Source organism: Dendrobates tinctorius, unplaced genomic scaffold (genome assembly GCF_039654945.1).
Source record: "Dendrobates tinctorius isolate UK_male_01 unplaced genomic scaffold, ASM3965494v1 ptg000046l, whole genome shotgun sequence".
NCBI lineage: Eukaryota > Metazoa > Chordata > Amphibia > Anura > Dendrobatidae > Dendrobates > Dendrobates tinctorius.
In genome coordinates this window covers 6720212-6739815 of record NW_027361714.1, presented here as the reverse complement: position 1 = coordinate 6739815, position 19604 = coordinate 6720212, and the positions used below count along the sequence as shown (strand labels likewise).

Genomic DNA, 19604 nt, shown 5'->3' with positions numbered 1-19604 from the left:
AAGGCGGTTTCTGAGGAACTCAAAAGAAAAGTTGTTGATGCTCTTCAGACCAAAAGTGGTGACAGGACCATCAGTGAAAAGTTTGAATTCTATCTATCCACAGTCAAAAAGATTGTGTAGAAACTGACAAAAACCAAAACTATTATTATCCTCCCCATAAGTAGGCGACAGACAAGATCACTCCACGACCAAGGAAATGGTCCAAAAGATAACAAAAGAACCCAAGTTAACCTCTAAGCAACTAGAAGTTTTCTCACGTTAGCCAATGTTATCCAGGAGTTTACCACCAAGAGGACACTGAACATGATATGCATGGCTGGATGGCACAGAGAAAAACTGCTCCCCACATCATATATTGCTGCCCATTGCAGTTTATTAAACATCACCTGGAAAAACTAGGCAGCTACTTGAACAATGGTTTGTGGATGAATGAGACTAAAATAGTTTATTTAAATAACAAATGTTTTGTTTGGAGAAAGAAAAACACGGCATTACACCATGAAAATATCATACCTTTTGTGGCTGGAATCATGAATTCTGATTTTCAAATCAGCAAATTCTCAAGGAGAATGTCAGGACACCCATCCAAGAGCTGAATTCCAAGAGAACGCTGGTCATGATGCAAGACAATGACACAAAGCATATAGGTTGTTCTACAAAAGGTTGTGGGATGGCCAAGTCAAAGGTCTGACCCTAATCCTATGGAAATGTTGTGGAAAGAAATGAAGTGAGCAGTGCATTTGAAAAAATAAAATCACGAATATAACAGAGTTAAGCAGTTATGTAGGGGTGGTTGGGCTAAAATTCTTACAAGTCGACGTGCAGGACTAACCAACAATTAGATATGATTAGATGCAGTTATTGATGAACAAGAGGGTCATACCAGATACTGAAAAAGAAGGTTCACATACTTTTGCTACTCACAGATATGTGATATTGGATCATTTTCCTCTATACAAGTAATATCTTTGATTCATTTAGTTCTCTTTATTTACTTTTAGGAATTGTGAAAATCTAATGGAATTTTAAGTGAAATTTAAGTAAAAATATGAAAAATTCAGAATGGTTCAAACACTATCAAGGACCACTGTACATAATGAGCAGTTTTTCTGTTAAAACGCCTACGCATTTATGAATTCGACAACTGTGATGACCATTCACATTTCCAAAGTGCTGCTTTAAGCACTGTTCACACTAACTTGACAAAAAGAGAAACCAAATGCCAACATCCATGTCATTTTATTCATACATTTTTAGTAGGAATAAAAGAAAAAGAAAAAAAAAAAACCAACAACACAACAGATGGTTAAAAGAGAAAAGCTTCAGGAGTTATATTATAGGGCAGCCCCCCTCTTGATTTGTCTCTTTTCTCTCAATGGGAGAATTGGGAAAAGGCGGCTTCATGCTATATTTGATGCTGTTCTATTTGTAAGGATATACATTTGCCAAATTTCACCAAAATAGTGTTATTTAATAGCTCAATATAATTAGATGTCTAATCAGTCTAATAGCCGCACACTGACCATATATTTACAATACAGACACAATATAGCAATGGCAGCCATAATTGTTTGTAGCCTTTTACAAAAGCAGAGAATGCTCCTTTAAATATAAAAATTCTGTTCAGTAAAATGTTATTTATAATATCAGTTGTTCTGTATATTGCTGGAATACTTCGGGTGCTGATGTTCTCACTGTAGGTATCTTCTATTCATCTTGTAGTGCGGCACACTACTGATACTTGCACACAGCACTTTAGTCTCTAGAACTAACGATAATGAGTTACTCTCATCAGTAGCTTATGATAACTTGAGACCTTGAAGGTTGTGTCTCAAATTCAGTTGTTCTTTTTCCTGTCTGCGCTTCTCCATTTTAAAGGCCTGTGTATTAGCCTTTTTCTCCATCCTTCGTTCCTGGTCAAGAAAAAAAAAAAAGCTCTCATGGGTATTTTATTATCTCAACACTTCTCCAATTCCATTTGTAAGACAATGAGCTACCAATATAGTTGGATTCAAATTTGGTTTGTTCTTGTATATTAAGCAAACACAAGGGGTTAGAGCCTCACCTTGCGTTCCTCCTTTATTGCCTGTTTCCTAGCTTTTCGCTCATCCGTGGTTTCATGTTTGGTTCGTGGCTGGGTTGACACCTTGGGCAAATCTCCACCATTAATCATTTCCATCCTCTCTACTTGCTTTGCTGTAAGGCCCCTTTCAGGAAGAACTCCGAGTGGGATGCCAGTTTTAGTAGATACTTTTATAAGCTTAGTCTACAAGACACATGCAATTTTATTTTTCAAATTTCATGTAATACTGTTATTAAAGCCTAGAAGTATCATTTCAACTGAATGTACACAAAGACAACATATGCGAGATGGCATGTAATGATACAGGAAAACCTTTTAAGAACACAGACTTACCATTGGTGGATCTTTGATCATTTGGGGATGATTATACAAATTGGAATATGTGCCTGTTAAAAAAGGGAAAACACATTTAAAAGGGATATTGTCAAGTCTGAAAATTATACCCCATCTAATTTTCCAAACGCTGGGGGTCTGACCATTGGGACTACCACTGATCCTGAGAACTATGGCTCTGAAGAATGCGTGTAAATGGAACAGTGGTCAATCATGAGCACTGCAGCACCAATCTCACTAAATGGGATCACAAGAGATATCCGAGTGCTGCAGTTAGTCTACAGCATGACAATTAGAATGATTGGAACAGAGTTTCATATGTTTGACCACCGTTGCCATTCACATACCTTGGTTCTGAGGATGGGTGGTGGGTCCCAGAGGTTGGACCCCCAGTGATCGGGAAGTTATCCCCTATCCCAAAGATAGCAAAATTTTGAAACTTGAGAATACATCCTTAAGTAAAAATACTCCATTGTTTTACCATTATCTGGTTTATGTCTAAAATCTGCTACCTGTGTTACAAGTCTGTTACTTTTAACCATGTTGATACAATAATTTTTTTTTACATTAAAAGGGAATCCATCAGGAGGTTTTTGCTATGTATTCTGAGGATAGCATGAGGTAGGGGTTAAAACACTGAATTCAACAATGTAACATGTCTGGCTGTGTGCTGTTTACTTAGACTTTAAACATCTTGTGATTAACATTGCTGTGACCGAGTTTGCAAGTCCGACTCCGCCCCCTTCTGTGATAAGCAGCTCACTATCTACAGACAATGTAAATCCAGAGCCAGAGCTAAATCTAAAAACTGTCAGAATGGCTGCACCCAGTAAACTAAATGGTATATCATTGGATTTAGGGTCTCTTTGCCTACATAATGCTGCTCTCAGATTAGGTAGCAAAAACCTGCTGACAGATTCCCTTTAAGACAAAAAGAGCTATTTAGCCATGATGGTAACCATATTATGAGTAGATTAGAAGCTCTACTATTATTATTATTATTTATTGTTATAGCGCCATTTATTCCATGGCGCTTTACATGTAAGGAGGAGTATACATAAAAACAAGTACAATAATCTTAAACAATACAAGTCATAACTGGTACAGGAGGAGAGAGGACCCTGCCCGCGAGGGCTCACAATCTTCAAGGGATGGGTGATAATACAGTAGGCGAGGGTAGAGCTGGTCGTGCAGCGGTTTGGTCGATCGGTGGTTACTGCAGGTTGTAGGCTTGGCGGAAGAGGTGGGTCTTCAGGCTCTTTTTGAAGGTTTCGATGGTAGGTGAGAGTCTGATATGTTGTGGTAGAGAGTTCCAGAGTAGGGGGTGATGCACGAGAGAAATCTTGTATGCGATTGTGGGAAGAGGAGATAAGAGGGGAGTAGAGAAGGAGATCTTGTGAGGATCGGAGGTTGCGTGCGGGAAAGTACCGGGAGACGAGGTCACAGATGTATGGAGGAGACAGGTTGTGGATGGCTTTGTATGTCATGGTTAGGGTTTTGTAATGGAGTCTCTGGGCAATTGGGAGCCAGTGAAGGGATTGACAGAGGGGAGAAGCTGGGGAATAGCGGGGGGACAGCAGAGTTTAGAATAGATTGGAGGGGTGCGAGAGTGTTTGAGGGGAGGCCACAGAGCATGAGGTTGCAGTAGTCAAGGCGAGAGATGATGAGGGCATGGACTAGGGTTTTTGCAGATTCTTGGGTGAGGAATGAACGGATTCGTGAAATATTTTTGAGTTGAAGTCGGCAGGAAGTGGAAAGGGCTTGGATATGTGGTTTGAAGGAGAGATCAGCGTCAAGGATTACTCCGAGGCAGCGAGCTTGTGGGACTGGGGAGAGTGGGCAGTCATTTACTATAATTGATAGGTTCGTAAGGGGGGTCACGCGAGATGGGGGAAAGATGATGAATTCTGTTTTGTCCATGTTGAGTTTCAGAAATCTAGCGGAGAAGGATGAAATAGTGGACAGACATTGAGGGATTCTGTTTAGTAGGGAGGTGATATCTGGTCCAGAGATGTAGATCTGTGTGTCATCAGCGTAAAGATGATACTGAAAGCCATGAGATTCTATGAGCTGTCCCAGGCCAAAGGTGTAAATAGAGAACAGCAGGGGCCCAAGCACTGAACCTTGTGGGACTCCGACAGATAGGGGGCGAGGTGAGGAGGTGGTGTGCGAGTGGGAGACGCTGAATGTCCGGTCTGTTAGGTATGATGAGATCCAGGATAGGGCCAAGTCTGTGATGTCGAGGGATGAGAGGGTCTGTAATAATAGGGAATGGTCCACTGTGTCAAAGGCAGCCGACAGGTCCAGGAGGAGGAGGACAGAGTAGTGTCGCTTGCTCTTGGCGGTTAAGAGGTCATTGGTGACCTTAGTAAGGGCAGTTTCAGTGGAGTGGTGTGACCGGAAGCCAGATTGTAAGTGGTCGAAGAGGGAGCAAAAAGAGAGATGGGAGGACAGTTCAAGGTAGACGTGTTGTTCCAGTAGCTTGGAGGCGTAGGGGAGAAGTGATACAGGGCGATAGCTAGATACAGAGGATGGGTCAAGAGAGGGCTTTTTGAGGATAGGTGTGATGGAGGCATGTTTAAAGCTTGAGGGGAAAACACCAGTTGTTAGTGATAGGTTGAAGAGATGGGTTAGGGTTGGGATGAAGACTGTGGTGAGGTTTGGTATGAAGTGGGATGGGATTGGGTCTAGTGCACAGGTGGTGAGATGTGATCTTGAGAGTAGAGTGGAGAGTCGATCTTCTGTAATGGTGGAGAAGTTGGTTTTGAAGGTGGAGGGCTGGGAAGTCAGGAGGAAGGGCTCTGGGGGTTGTTGACCAAAACTGTCCCTGATGTTATCAATTTTCTGCTTGAAAAATGAGGCAAAGTCTTCAGCTGAGATGAGTGGGAAGGGAGGAGGTGCTGGGGGGCGGAGGAGAGAATTGAAGGTGTTGATTAACTGTTTAGGGTTGTGAGACAGGGAGGATATGAGAGATGAGAAGTAGGTTTGTTTAGCTGTGGCGAGTGTGGTCTTGAAAGTAGTGAGGGACTGTTTGAATGCGATGAAGTGCTCGTTGGAGTGGGATCTTTTCCATCTGCGCTCAGCAGCCCTGGAAGCTCGCCTCAGCTCTTTGGTCAGGCTGGTGTGCCAGGGCTGTCTGTTGATTTTGCGAGTTTTGGTATGTGTAAGTGGGGCAGCGGATTCCAAAGCTACAGCTATTGTGGTGTTATATAGAGCAGCAGCGTCATCTGCATTGTGTAAGGAACTTATATCTGTGAGAGGGAGGAGGGATTCAGAGAATGAGTGTAGGTCAAGGTGTTTAAGATTCCTGCGAGGGTGTGAAAGTTTGTGGGGTGGGGATTGTAGACATGGAGTGAAGAGGGACGAGAATGTGAGCAGGTTGTGGTCAGAGAGAGGAAGAGGTGAGTTAGAGAGGTTAGATAGGGAGCAGAGGCGGGCGAAGATGAGGTCCAGTGTGTGGCCATCTTTATGGGTGGATGTAGAAGACCATTGAGTGAGGCCGAAGGAGGAAGTGAGAGATAGAAGTTTAGTGGCAGCTGAGAGGGAAGTGTCAATGGGGATGTTGAAGTAGCCCATGATGATAGTAGGGATGTCCGCGGAAAGGAAATGAAGTAACCAGGTGGTGAAGTGGTCAAAGAAGGTGGTGGCTGGCCCTGGGGGGCGGTAGATGACAGCCAGTTGGAGGTTGGAGGGGGAGTAGATGCGCACAGAGTGCACCTCAAAGGAAGGGAGGGTAACAGAGGGTGGCAGTGGGATTGAGGTGAAGGAGCAGGTATCTGATAGAAGAAAACCAACTCCTCCGCCATGTTTGCTGCTGGGGCGGGGGGTGTGAGAAAGGTGGAAGCCGCCATACGAAAGTGCAGCAGGAGAGGCTGTGTCAGAAGGGGTGAGCCAGGTTTCGGTGATGGCGAGGAAGGAAAGTTTGGTAGTAACAAAAAGATCATGGATGTAGGAAAGCTTGTTGCAGACAGAGCGAGCGTTCCACAGAGCTCCTGTTAGTGGGACTGGGGAAGCGGGGGCTGGGTGAATGGGTATAAGGTTGGAGAGGTTACAGAAGGTTGTGATAGAGCGTGGATAGGAGGTAGAAATGACTGTGGGAATGTGGTGAGGAGGACCAGGATTTGGAGAGATATCACCAGCAGTGAGAAGGAGCAGAGAAAGTGTTAGCAGGTGGGAGCAGGAGAGGGCATGAGGGGGCTGTCTGTGTTTGGAGACAGAGGATTGTATGTTAAGGAACAGTTTTGAGGCGGAGGTGAGGTGGATGGGGAGGATTGAAGAAGAGATGAACAGTACTACACACAGAATCATACTGTATACATACTTAGTATGGATTCACAGTCCCACTTCTCGTGTGGCTCTTCTATGACTACAGTTTGCATTTCTTCCTTTTCCTCTTCATCCTCCTCAATTAAATCCAGATCAGGTTTGTGCTCCAGGTCTTGCAGTTTCAAACATCTTCAGCAATAGTAAAGCATATCACCAATTAAAACGACTATAAGCAATAAACACTTTACTTTACGAGCTCTGACAATTTTATACATTTCTGCATTCTAAGGCTCTGTTCTAATTCTCATCTGCATGCGGGCTCTATCCCAAGAGTCATTGCAGATCCAGCCAAAAACTCAAGTCAAAACAGTAAACCAGGCTGCAATATTTTAGATAGTAAAAGCAAGTACACAAGGACATTATTATGAAAACCTTTCAGTCCCCAATAAAGTTAATGGGGTCCAGTAGTTACTGTTGATATCCATTATAAGATGCATCTGGCACTGCCATCGTTTTCATTGTCCTGCTCCTATGACAGAGCAATACAATGACCAATAAGTTATTTTCTCATTGCTACTTTTGGAAATTCTTTGCAAATCAAAATGAGAATTAAGAAAAAGGTAAAAAAAACAATTACAAAAATATATAACAATCATAAAATATAGCTTACAGAGGAGAAACAAACTTAATTCAGTATAAAGAAAAGAGCTACAGCAAAGCTAAAGTAAACTTCAAAAAAAAGAAAAAGAAAAACAAGTGATAAATGTTACCATAAGGACTACATTCTGTAGCCATGAAGAGTCGTAATGGCTGTCATAAATATAGAGATGCTAAACTCCCAAAGCCAGTTCTAAAGCAGATTGGTCACCAGATTTCACAATGCAAGACATTTTTCATTAGATTTGTACTTACAGGCATTCTAACATTAATTTGTAAAATACAATGATATTCAAATTGAGAATTTTAGAAGTCTAGCAAAAAAGCGCTAAAGAATTCATTAGTCCAATTGTATTCAGTTTCTGCTCACTCAGCTTGACTGAAATTTCACCAACAGAGAGAAGAGACACTGAGGAGCTGTCAACCAGGCAAGATTTACAGAAATTGGGTTTACACTCTTTAAAAGTATTATACAGCCCCTCTGACATGGATTTTCAACGCCTAACCAGGTCTCTATTAGTGTATACAGTTTACATTCTGAAATCTGGTTACAATATTTTTTTCTTTTTACTTAAATATTTCAAAAGCCTATCAGTGTAAGCATTTTATCAAGCTGACAATTTCAAAGTGTCAGCACACTGCCATTTAATTAGATCTTGTACCAATTTTCCATAGTAGGAAGATTTACTAGTTCCAGTCGAAACAGGGTGATAAGTTATTAAAAATAAGTAGTTATAAATAGTAAGTTTGATAAAGTATCATATGAAAATAATGTGAACTATAGCTTACTCTTTTGCCTTCTCCTTGAAGTAATTATCCACAACATCCTGAAGGCGGTTGCTATCGGCATGGATGAATCCTTCTAGTTCTGCATTATCTAATGCACCAATTTCATCATCGTCAAACTGCTCATAAAACTAAAAATAAAATAAAAAATTACTACATTTTAATATTTTTAGATCTGCAAACTCAAAACTGAAGAAAGAAAAAAAGTTTGCCTTGTGCAAATCTATGCTATACATTTTGATACATTGGACGACTGTTAAATCAGCACACTTACAGTCTAAGGGTATGTGCACACAACTTCTGTAAGATGCCTGTGGACCCTCCAAGTTTTACTTATGCTTCAGAAAAAATCCAGCAGTCGTTTCCCTGAAACGACTTTGCTGACAATTTTACCCTTGTTTCTGCGGTGGCTGTTGTCGGCATCTTTTCTATAATTAAAACTAGAACGAGCATGTTACTTCTTTAAACTGCTTTAGTTTCCAAACCCTGAAATGGTTAAAAGAAATAACGAAACACAAATTGTGAACTGTCGTTTTTACATTGCTGAGCATTACGTTCATTATTTTTAGCGCTTTTCAGGAGGAATTGGGCTGAAAAAGATGTTATGTGCACATATCCAGTCTTCAACTATGTAAACTCCCCCCATTTTGTGTATTTCTCAGGTTTAATTTCCAAAATAAAAAGGCATCTGTCAGTAGGATCTATATAGGTATCGAGGTCCGATGTTTTATTCCAGATAAATACACATTTTGTTTTCATATTTAAAAGGAGATGTTGATATCTAAGGGCTGGACATAGATCTTGGGAGAATCTGCCTCCACAACTTATTTTAAATGAAAGAGGGTATTACAAATGTGAGATATATAATGAATTATCTGCCCCGTTGATCCAAATGTCTCATACTTTTAACTGCCCTTCATTTATAATAAGCCCTGGATTCTCTGGGAGATCTGTGTCCAGCCCAAAGATCTTAACAGCTCATATTAAGAAAAACCATGGATATCTCAGGAATAAGAGATCCGATTGCAAATATCAAGGTATCATTTTATGCAACTTTCTACAACCTACATGGCCAATTTAGATGGCTTAGAAGGATTGATCCTCCTGACAGATTCCCTTTAAACACAAAGCATCTTGTACCTTTTCAAATCGTTCATCCAGTAGTGTGAGCTGCTCATTTCTCCGCATTACAGAGGAAGACATAGAATACTGTGAGAAGCGGCTCTTGGTCTCTTCCTGCATGAACATGAACTCTTTCATGGGACTGCCTTCACCCTCTTCATCCGAAAAAGGTCCATCTGAGTCGAAGTCACCTTCTTGGCTTCCATCATCACTTTCCTCACTGTCAACATCTTCCCATTCATTATCATCTGCTTCATACTTGCTTCTATACATTTAGAATATTTACACAGACATTTTTGATCCACACAAAGGAGCCAAATAAAGCGCAAATGTATTATATAAAATATTGAGACTATTGTATAGTTTAGAGGAAATATTAAAATCATGTAATGTAGTATACCCAATAGCAGCTGTATCATTGGCTTGTAATATGAAGTCATCATCCAGCTGGTTTTCAGGGTTATCAAAGTCAAAATCATCATCCAAAGCTGCTACTATATCAGGATCCAAGTCTAGACACAGTCCTAAAAAGAAAAAAAAATAGACTTCTGACTCTCCATGCAGTGAAGATCAATACCACTTTAAGTTGCAGCTGACATTTCTAGAATACAGAAAAGGATTTCCCATAATCCCAAATCGTCACTTATCCCCTGGAGTGTCTAATTGATTAGTGTCTGATCGCCGAGCCCACCAACCACAAAGAGAACTATGTAGAAACCATAATGAAGTATTAATGTCTCTTACCTTGTCGTCAAAAGAGACTAATCTAGACATAACTTGTACAGTTAAAGGGGTTATCAGGTTAAATACCTATGTCCCATCTATAATAAAAGGTCATCAATGGCAGATTGGTGTGGATCCGACACATACCGACCCACCATTTAGCAATTTATTTGTTCCGGTGGCAGCCAAGAGCTGCTCCGTTCAAGTCCAGCAGCCGGTTACTACAGCTCAGCTGTGCTTCAGTGGCCCCCACTGAAGAAAATAATAAACAGCTGATCAATGAGACCAGTCAGACCCCCACCGCTCTGCTACTGATGAACTATCCTGTAGATAGAAAACCTATCACAGCACAGAGAAGCAGCGCAGATCAGAGATGTTATCGTTGTTTATCTTTATTTGACTAAAGGTTATTTTCTGGCAGACGTCCTTGAAGGAATGATTGGTAATTGACATACCTCGTGGTGCTGCTTTATTTAAAAGCCCAACATCTTCCTCAAATTCTGATGCAAACACTGAAGATGGCAAGTTTATGGAAGGACCCTGTACAGAAAAAAAAATAAAAAATGTCTTATTATGCCAACAACCCTTTTATAAGAAGTTTATGAAAATTATGTTACACAACATGCACTATAACATCACTATAAAATTCATAGTACTCGACACCGTTCACATTTTTTCAAAAATTCATAGCGCTCGGAGATTTAGTTTGTGTCGACGCAGCTGCACGATTTACAGCTGCTAGACAGCCTGAATACATGTGAGGATTCCCTAACAAACAGGCAATCCCCACATGTATTCAGCCTTTCCAGCAGCCAGGAGGACACCCGAGCAACAAGTATACTCGCTCATCACTACCTATGACCATAACAATATGAATAAAGTCATTTATTTATTATATCAATAAAGAAGGCACACAAAGGAGAACACGACAAATTTAAAATATTTTTCAATGAGGCATCCAATATGTAGGTAACCTGTAGCCAATAAAAGAACAAGTCAGCACTGATAGATAATTAAAGAATCCAATCCAATACTTGTGAGCAAACAATGCATGTATAAGTACGGGGTTACATTTGTTAGTAGATAAATTCTACAAGAATTAATGCACGTTGCCCGGATATTTGAGATCAACAATGTTATGCTACAACAGACGTAAAAAAGAACCCTCAGGAAAAGACATGTGCTGAGGATACCTGAAAAAATGCCAACAAATTTAGGAACAGCTGCAGAAGGACATTGTTGTAAATCTGAATATCTATAACGATAGCCACCACAGGGATATGTAGGTCAGAACATATATATGTCCATGTAATGGAGCTATTCATGCATCCAGAAGTTAGCAAAGTTGATTCTCTATTTGTAGTATGATTTATTATGCATTGCCTAAAAAGCAAAAAAAAAAAAAAAAAATCATGAAGGAAAAGTGCGGCTGGTGATAGCATGACAAAGTCCCAAAACTGTATATGTGTCTAGTGACCTGTATGGAGCCTATCATTCCACAAACAGCGACACAAAGAATATGTATAAACCACAAAAGATCGGCTAGTGCACCTCATGATCAATTAGGGGGCAATATATATGGTAAAATAGGAAAAGAACGATGCCCGAGAGATGATAAATATTAGTCAGTGCTAGGTATGCATGAAAGACAGCTCAAATAGATTGAAATAACATACCCATCATGGCAGGATGTAACAAGTGGTGCTGGCCTGGGTCCCTAACGCACGTTTCGCTGCTAAAATGCCACTACCTTGGGGGGCGTGGCTTGGATGGTGTGTGTACCGATTTAAATACACACCCAATACTATCACATGATCAAAAAGGGACCAATGATGTACAAAAAATGGGTACATGCGCTGTACCGCTGGAGGAAGGGGAAAGCCACGGGACGCGTCGGCGGCACCTGGTCGCATCCATGACGAGGCCGCTGTCAGGGCAACGCCAGTGGGCGTGTACTGCAACAAAGCGTCGCCCGGAAGTCCGCAAGGGGACCACTGACAGGGCAGCACCAAGAGCATGTGACTGTTCTGCGTCACCGAGGGGCGGCCGGCACCTGGCCGTCACCCCAGCAACAATTTGACAGGAGACGGGGACAGTGACTCCAGCGCAGATTGGGCCATGTGTCACAACACCGCATGAGTAATTCGGGGAGAGCGAGTGAGTATATGTTTTATTATTTTATGGGGACCAAGCAAGGGGTATGAGAAGAAGTTGTCCGAGTAGTGGACAACTTCTTGAAGGTAAACAAATGGATCCTTTATACCTCGATATCGTCAGCCTCCTCCTCTACTCTCCCGTCCGTTGTCACTATGATCTTGCTTGGTGCCCGATGAGATTCAGAAGGCACAAGTTCAGCGGGGCCTGTTTCTTTAAGGTGTTGCAAATAGTTGTAGTCATCATCAAAGAAAACACCAAACGTCCTCTGCTCCTCTTTCCTCTTCTCTGTCGCTACCTGGAAAGATTACAGAAAAAACTACCGTACATTATATCTGCATACATATAGCAAAATACCATTCTTTATGAAAATACTTACATAACGTGAATAATTATAGGTATATCATGGAAAATCTTTTAGCTATTGGCAGAAACATGACAACTTCAACTGAACCCAATTAGAGACAGGATAACTGAAGTAGGAGCTTCATGTGAATACCAGATGTCTGGAGTATAACCTATTGTGTGAGAAGTGGGGTCTTCTACGGCGTCAGCTGCACTACCTGTTGGGAAATCACTGCCCACATTTAAACATCAGAAGATGGTTGCCAGGTTTTCTGACTGGAGTTGCCCATGACTGCACAAGACCTCACCAGTGAGCCCATGTAGATGAGTAAAGAAAAAAAAAACAATACTTACAGTATTTCCTGTATCAGCGCCATTCAGTGTGGTGCGTTCCCCATCATTCTTGTGACATAACCATGCCACAAGACAGCTGCAGCCTTCACTTTTTTAACACAGCTACAGTGGTCATATGGAATTGTTCAAGTCACAAGCCCGACAAGGAACACAGCAGCGAGGGTGAGGAAGCAGGCCGATCTGGGACATGAGTATGGATTGTTTTTTTATTAGAATTTTACTGACCTCATTGGGTCTATTTGCCAGGGGTTGATCAGTAGTGGGCAACTCCTTTAAAGGGTTTTGATCACTGTTCTATAGGGAGCATCATTAGCTAATCATAGTATTTAGATTCCTGCAGAAAGTGCCCAAACTCTCATTGTTGGTGCCATCCAAAAGCCATGCAACGTGTGCCTGACTGGACTAGCGTGGATGCACCGATGGCCCTTGTGTACAGATCGGAGCCTGAGGTAAGCCTACATAGAGTCCTCTAACAATCACACCGCAATGAGCCATAATTTGCACATGCTTTTGGGTTTGGGGCACGGTTCTGCATTTATAGTAGCACAGGATAAAACAGCAGCATAAAGTAGCCAGGTGACAGTGTGAGTCGGTGGGGATCCTGGATGCTGCGGCTTGCAGCCATTACATGGTATATGGAGCGGTGCTGATTCCAACATCTGGTCGGTGAGTGCCAGGATTGGGATACCGGATCTCTGATCGCAACTATAGTCCCAGAAAACACCTTTAATTCAAGACAATTAAACAGAATAGAGTAAGCTATAAAAGGCCCAGACCTTGTCAGCAGGTAGGAGGACTCTCTGTGGGGCGGACTCATCGGCAGCTAGCGGATCCCGCTGACTTCTGTGCACCAGGTGGAAGGTGACCGCTTTCTTCTTCTCTATGAAGGGTTTCTTCTTTCTGTGAGGCTATGGATAGAAAGCAGGTGATGGAATGAGCTAAAGGCAGACTCGAGAGCAGACCCTGCTCACTATCAATACAGAGTGGCCTGAGGACAACCTCCAGACTGCTATTAGCGGACCCTGCGCAGAATATAGTCACCTACGGCCCTTACCATGGTGCTCTATGTAACTGCTGAGAGACACCGGCAGGCAGCTCCCTGTACAACGGTCACACGACGTTACCGACTCCGGCGTGCCTCCTCGCTACTGCTCCAACACAGTGAGCTACAGGACCTTAGCTGACGTAATCCCCACGTGACCGGATACAAGTGGAGATGGGAAGCTAGAGGACCTTTGATGATGTCATCACCTTGCGACCAGTCACGTGTGTGAGTGGCGAGACCATAGCAACTAGTGACTCCTGCTCGTCACACATTCGTCAGGCAGTGCCGGCTCCTTATCCCCCTCTTCCCCTGCTCAGAGCATGTGGTGTTCCCCAGACTCCACTTAGAGGGTCTTTGACCCCCTCGTATTGGAATTCAGCGAGCAGTTCCTGACATGCGCGTAGTTTAGTGGCCGCAGCATAGTAGCGGGGTCAGCCTCTTTGCGTCCTGACTGCTTACATTTCCGTCCCAGACCCGTAGGGGGGGTTGTGAGTTGCACGAGGAGTTGAGCTTACTCATTTCCCTATATGATTCACTGAGAAATGAGGAAAAAAGGAAAAGTGTGGATAAAATGATGGAAAGATTGAATTTCTGCGATTGATTTAATTTTATTTTTAAATTGTGTCTCCATTTTCCTACATTTGTCACTTTTATATATGTCTTTCTTTAACCCCTCTACCCCAAGGGTGGTGTGCACGTTCATGACCACTGGGCCAATTTTTACAATTCTGGCCACTGTCCCTTTATGAGGTCATAACTCTGGAACGCTTCCATGGATCCCGGTGATTCTGACATTGTTTTCTCGTGACATATTGTACTTCATGTTAGTGGTAAAATTTCATTCAAATAACTTGCGTTTATTTGTGAAAAAAACGGAAATTTGGCGAAAATTTTGAAAATTTCGCAATTTTCCAACTTTGAATTTTTATGCCCTTAAATCACAGAGATATGGCACACAAAAAACTTAATAAATAACATTTCCCACATGTTTACTTTACATCAGCACAATTTTGGAACCAACATTTTTTTTTGTTAGGAAGTTATAAGGGTTAAAAATTGACCAGCGATTTCTCATTTTTACAACACCATTTTATTTTTACGGACCACATCACATTTGAGGTCACTTTGAGGGGTCTATATGATAGAAAATACCCAAGAGTGACACCATTCTAAAAACTGCACCCCTTAAGGTGCTCAAAACCACATTCAAGAAGTTTATTAACCCTTCAGGTGCGTCACAGGAATTTTTTGAATATTTAAAAAAAAATGAACATTTAACTTTTTAAAAAAAAAAAAAATACTTCAGGTTCAATTTTTTTTATTTTACCAAGGGTAACAGAAGAAATTGGACTGCAAAAGTTATTGTGCAATTTGTCCTGAGTACGCTGATACCTGATATGTGGGGGGGAACCACTGTTTCGGAGCATGGCAGCGCTCAGAAGGGAAGGAGCGCCGTTTGACTTTTTCAATGCAAAATTGGCTAGAATTCAGATTGGACGCCATGTCACGTTTGGAAAGCCTCTGATGCACCTAAACAGTGGAAACCCCCCACAAGTGACCCCAGTTTGGAAACTAGACCCCCCAAGGAACTTATCTAGATATGTGGTTAGAACTTTGAACCCCCAAGGGCTTCACAGAAGTTTATAACGTACAGCGGTACAATTAATAAATCATATTTTTTCCACAAAAATGATCTTTTTACCCCCAATTTTTATTTTCCCAAGAGTAACAGGCCCCTAAAAGTTATTGTGCAATTTGTCCTGAGTACGCGGATACCCCACATGTGGGGGTAAACCACTATTCGGGCGCATGGCAAAGCTCGGAAGGGAAGCAGCGCCATTTGACGTTTTTGGCTGGAATTGAGATCAGACACCATGTCGCGTTTAGAAAGCCCCTGATGTACCAAAACAGTGGAAACCCCATACAAATGACACCATTTTGGAAACTAAACCCCCCAAGGAACTTATCTAGATGTGTGGTGAGAACTTTGAACCCCCCAGTGCTTCACAGAAGTTTATAATGCCTGGGCGTGAAAATAAAAAAATTGTATTTATTCCACAAACATGATCTTTTAGTCACCAATTTTTTTATTTTCCCAAGGGTACCAGGAGAAATTGGACCACAAAAGATGTTATCCAATTAGTCCTGACTACGCGGATACCTCATTTGTGGTAGAAAACTACTGTATGGACACACGTCAGGGCTGGGAAGGGAAGTAGTGACCTTTTGGAATGCAGACTTTGATGGAATAGTCTGCGGGTGTTATGTTGCTTTTGGAGAGCCCCTGATGTACCTAAACAGTTGAAACCCCCCACAAGTGACCCCATTTTGGAAACTAGACCCCCTTAGGAACTTATCTAGATGTGTGGTGAGCACTTTGAACCCCCAAGGGCTTCACAGAAGTTTATAATGCCCGGGCATGAAAATAAAAAAATCGTATTTTTTCCACAAACATGATCAATTAGTCCCCAAATTTTTTATTTTCCCAAGGGTAACAGGAGAAATTGGACCCCAAAAGTTGTTGTCCAATTTGTCCTGAGTACACTGATACCTCATATGTGGGAGAAAACTACTGTATGGGCACACGTCGGGGCTCGGAAGGGAAGTAGTGACTTTTTGGAATGCAGACTTTGATGGAATGGTCTGCAGGTGTCATGTGCGTTTGGAGAGCCCCTGATGTACCTAAACTATTGAAACTCCCCACAAGTGACCCCATTTTGGAAACTAGACCCTCCATGGAACTTATCTAGATGTGTGGTGAGCACTTTGAACCCCCAAATGCTTCACAGAAGTTTATAACGCCCGGGCATGAAAATAAAAAAATCATTTTTTTCCACAAAAATGATATTTTTGCCCCCAATTTTTTATTTTCCCAAGGGTAACAGGAGAAATTGGACCCCAAAAGTTGTTTTGCAATTTGTCCTGAGTAGGCTGATACCCCATATGTGGGGGTAAAACACTGTTTGGGCGCATGGCAGAGCTTGGAAGGGAAGGAGCACCATTTGACTTTTTCAACGCAGAATTGGCTGGAATTGAGATCCGATGCCATGTTGCATTTGGAGAGCACCTGATGTGCCCAAACAGTGGAAACCCCCCAATTCTAACTCCAACCCTAACCCCAACACACCCCTAACCCTAATCTCAGCCCTAACCCTAATGGGAAAATGGAAATAAATACATTTTCTTTTAATTGTATTATTTTTCCCTAACTAAGGGGGTGATAACGGGGGGTTTGATTTACTATTTATGGCGGTTTTTATGTTTGGCAGCTGTCGCACGCTAAAAGACGCTTTTTATTGTAAAAATAGTTTTTGCATCACCACATATTGAGAGCTATAATTTTTCCATATTTGACCCACCGTGTCATGTAAGGTCTTATTTTTTGCGGGACGAGTTGACATTTTTATTGATACCATTTTCGGCCACGTGACATTTTTTGATCGCTTTTTATTCCGATTTTTGGGACGCAGAATGAACAAAAACCAGCGATTCATGAATTTCTTTTGGGGGGTGCGTTTACACCATTCCGCGTGAGGTAAAATTGATAAAGCGCTTTTATTCTTCGGGTCAGTACGGTTACAGCGATACCTCATTTATGTTGTTTTTTTATGTTTTGGCTGTTTTATGCAATGAAAACAATTTTATATAAAAAATAATTATTTTTGCATCACTTTATTCTGCGAGCTATAACTTTATTTTTTCGCTGATGATGCTGTATGGTGGCTTGCTTTTTGCGGGACAAGATGACGTTTTCACCGGTATCATGCATATTTAAATGCGTCTTTTTGATCGCGCGTTATTGCACTTTTTGTTCGGCGGTATGATAATAAATCATTATTTTTTGCTTCGTTTTTTATTTTTATTTTTTAAGGGGTTAACTAATGGGGCAGTTTTATAGGGCAGGTCGTTATGGACGCGGCAATACCAAATATGTGTACTTTTATTGTTTTTTTTCTTTTTTTATTTCCAAAAAAATGAATATATTGAGGAATAATTTTTTTTCTAATTTATTTAGCGATTTTTTAAAAATTATTTTTACACTTTTTTTTTTTTAAACTTTATTAGGTTGTCCCAGGGGGGACATCACTGTCCTGTTACAGATCGCTGATCTGTCACATCACAGATCACTGTGACAGATCAGCGATCTGTCACAGGCATAGAAGCAGACTTCCTCATGCCTGCGCTTTGCAGGCACTGAGGAAGTCAGCTCCCTACAGGCCCCCGAAGGTCCCCGTCGCCATCTTGGATCCGGGGACCTGTAGGGAAAGAGACCCCCGCAGCAGCGCTGCACATTGCGCTGCTGTGGGGGGCTCAGGGAAGCATGGAGGGAGCCCCCTCCCTGCCGATGCTTCCCTTTAACCCCTGGTACACCGCGATCGTGTTTGATCGCGGTGTGCAAGGGGTAACGTGTCGGGGGCGGTCCGTGACCGCCCCTGACACATTGTGCCGGTTTTCAGCTGTGATAATTAGCTGACACCCGGCCGCGATCAGCCGTGCTCACCAAGTGGGCGCCGCTGATCGCTATGACGTACTATCCCGTCCCTGGGAATTAAGTCCCAGGGTACATGGACGGGATAGTACGTCATATGGGATTAATGGGTTAAAGGAGAATTCCGGGAATTTATGAAAAACAAAACAGGTAGTTGCTGCTTACCTGCCTGTTATGTTTAAAAAAAGAGAAAAACTATGGAGCTTAAGTCCAACGTCTAAATGTATTCCATAGAATCTCATAATAACATTCATTTTAATACATGTGACGTATAGTAGAATAACAAAACAAAAGACATACATGTTCAGCAGGGAAATCAGGTAGATAGCGGCGTGTAAACCAAGATATACCACATCATTAATACAATAAAGTGCTTAGTGCCGTCCCATTATGTCAAGGGAAAGAAAAAAAGGCAGTAGGCTGGTAAGGAGCAAAAATAAATAGACCGCTCCTGCCAGTGATTCAGATGCCTCAGCTGACGTCATGTCTACAGAGCGGAGGCTTCTTTTCCAGTCCACTCTGTTGACAAGGCAGGACTTCCAAGGTCATTCTGATTGAAAGCCAGATCACCGCTGCCTAACTGGGGGAGCCAGATATCAATCAGAATGACTACGGAAGTTGCACCTCGTCACGTCAGTAGAGGCACCTGAATCTCCTGTAGGAGCGGTCTATCCGTTCTGTGCCGGGGGAGAATGGCGCCATAAGCAACAGACAGGTAAGTAGCAACTACCTGACTGTTAGTATTGTTTTTCATAATGCCCCACATATGCCCTTTAAGGCTGTGTGAGGCTTGTTTTTTCCAGTAGTGAACTAATCTTTATTGACACCATTTTGGGGTACAAAATATATTTTGATCACTTTTACTGCATATTTTTTGGAACAGGATATGTGAGTTATTTTAGTTTTTTTAAAAAAAGTTTACTTTTTTTTTTGTCACCTTAGGAGCCGTGAACCATTGTATTGCAGTATATAAATAAAATTAAAGTCTCCTATATTGCCGCACAGGCTTGACGCCACAGGAGAAACTACATGGGTATCAGGGCAACACATTGGTGCGATGCGGTGAGGCTAATGGATTATGGACGTGCCTTCCAAGGTTGAAGCTTTAATTTCCCCTGACCGAGAATGACAGCAACATTTAAAGGGTTAACAGCACAGAAACAATAGAATCCTAGCTCTGATCGCTGCTATTGCATGCAGGAGGCAGGTGTGTAAGACAGCCAGTATCTCCCAGGAATGGTCCATTC

At 42.0% G+C, this 19604-nt stretch overlaps 1 protein-coding gene across 1 annotated transcript; it reads right to left on the bottom strand.

Annotated features, from left to right (window-relative positions):
* Nucleotides 1-1220: 1220 nt before the first annotated feature.
* On the bottom strand, nt 1221-14129 carry LTV1 (LTV1 ribosome biogenesis factor). The gene is made up of 11 exons (XM_073575685.1): nt 13878-14129; nt 13600-13731; nt 12234-12422; nt 10426-10510; nt 9648-9771; nt 9266-9512; nt 8129-8256; nt 6738-6871; nt 2417-2469; nt 2066-2266; nt 1221-1913 (listed from the first exon to the last, which is right to left on the bottom strand). Exons 1-11 carry the CDS (start codon nt 13878-13880, stop codon nt 1800-1802), a joined length of 1410 nt encoding a protein of 469 aa, XP_073431786.1. The 5' UTR covers nt 13881-14129; the 3' UTR covers nt 1221-1799.
* Nucleotides 14130-19604: the final 5475 nt, after the last annotated feature.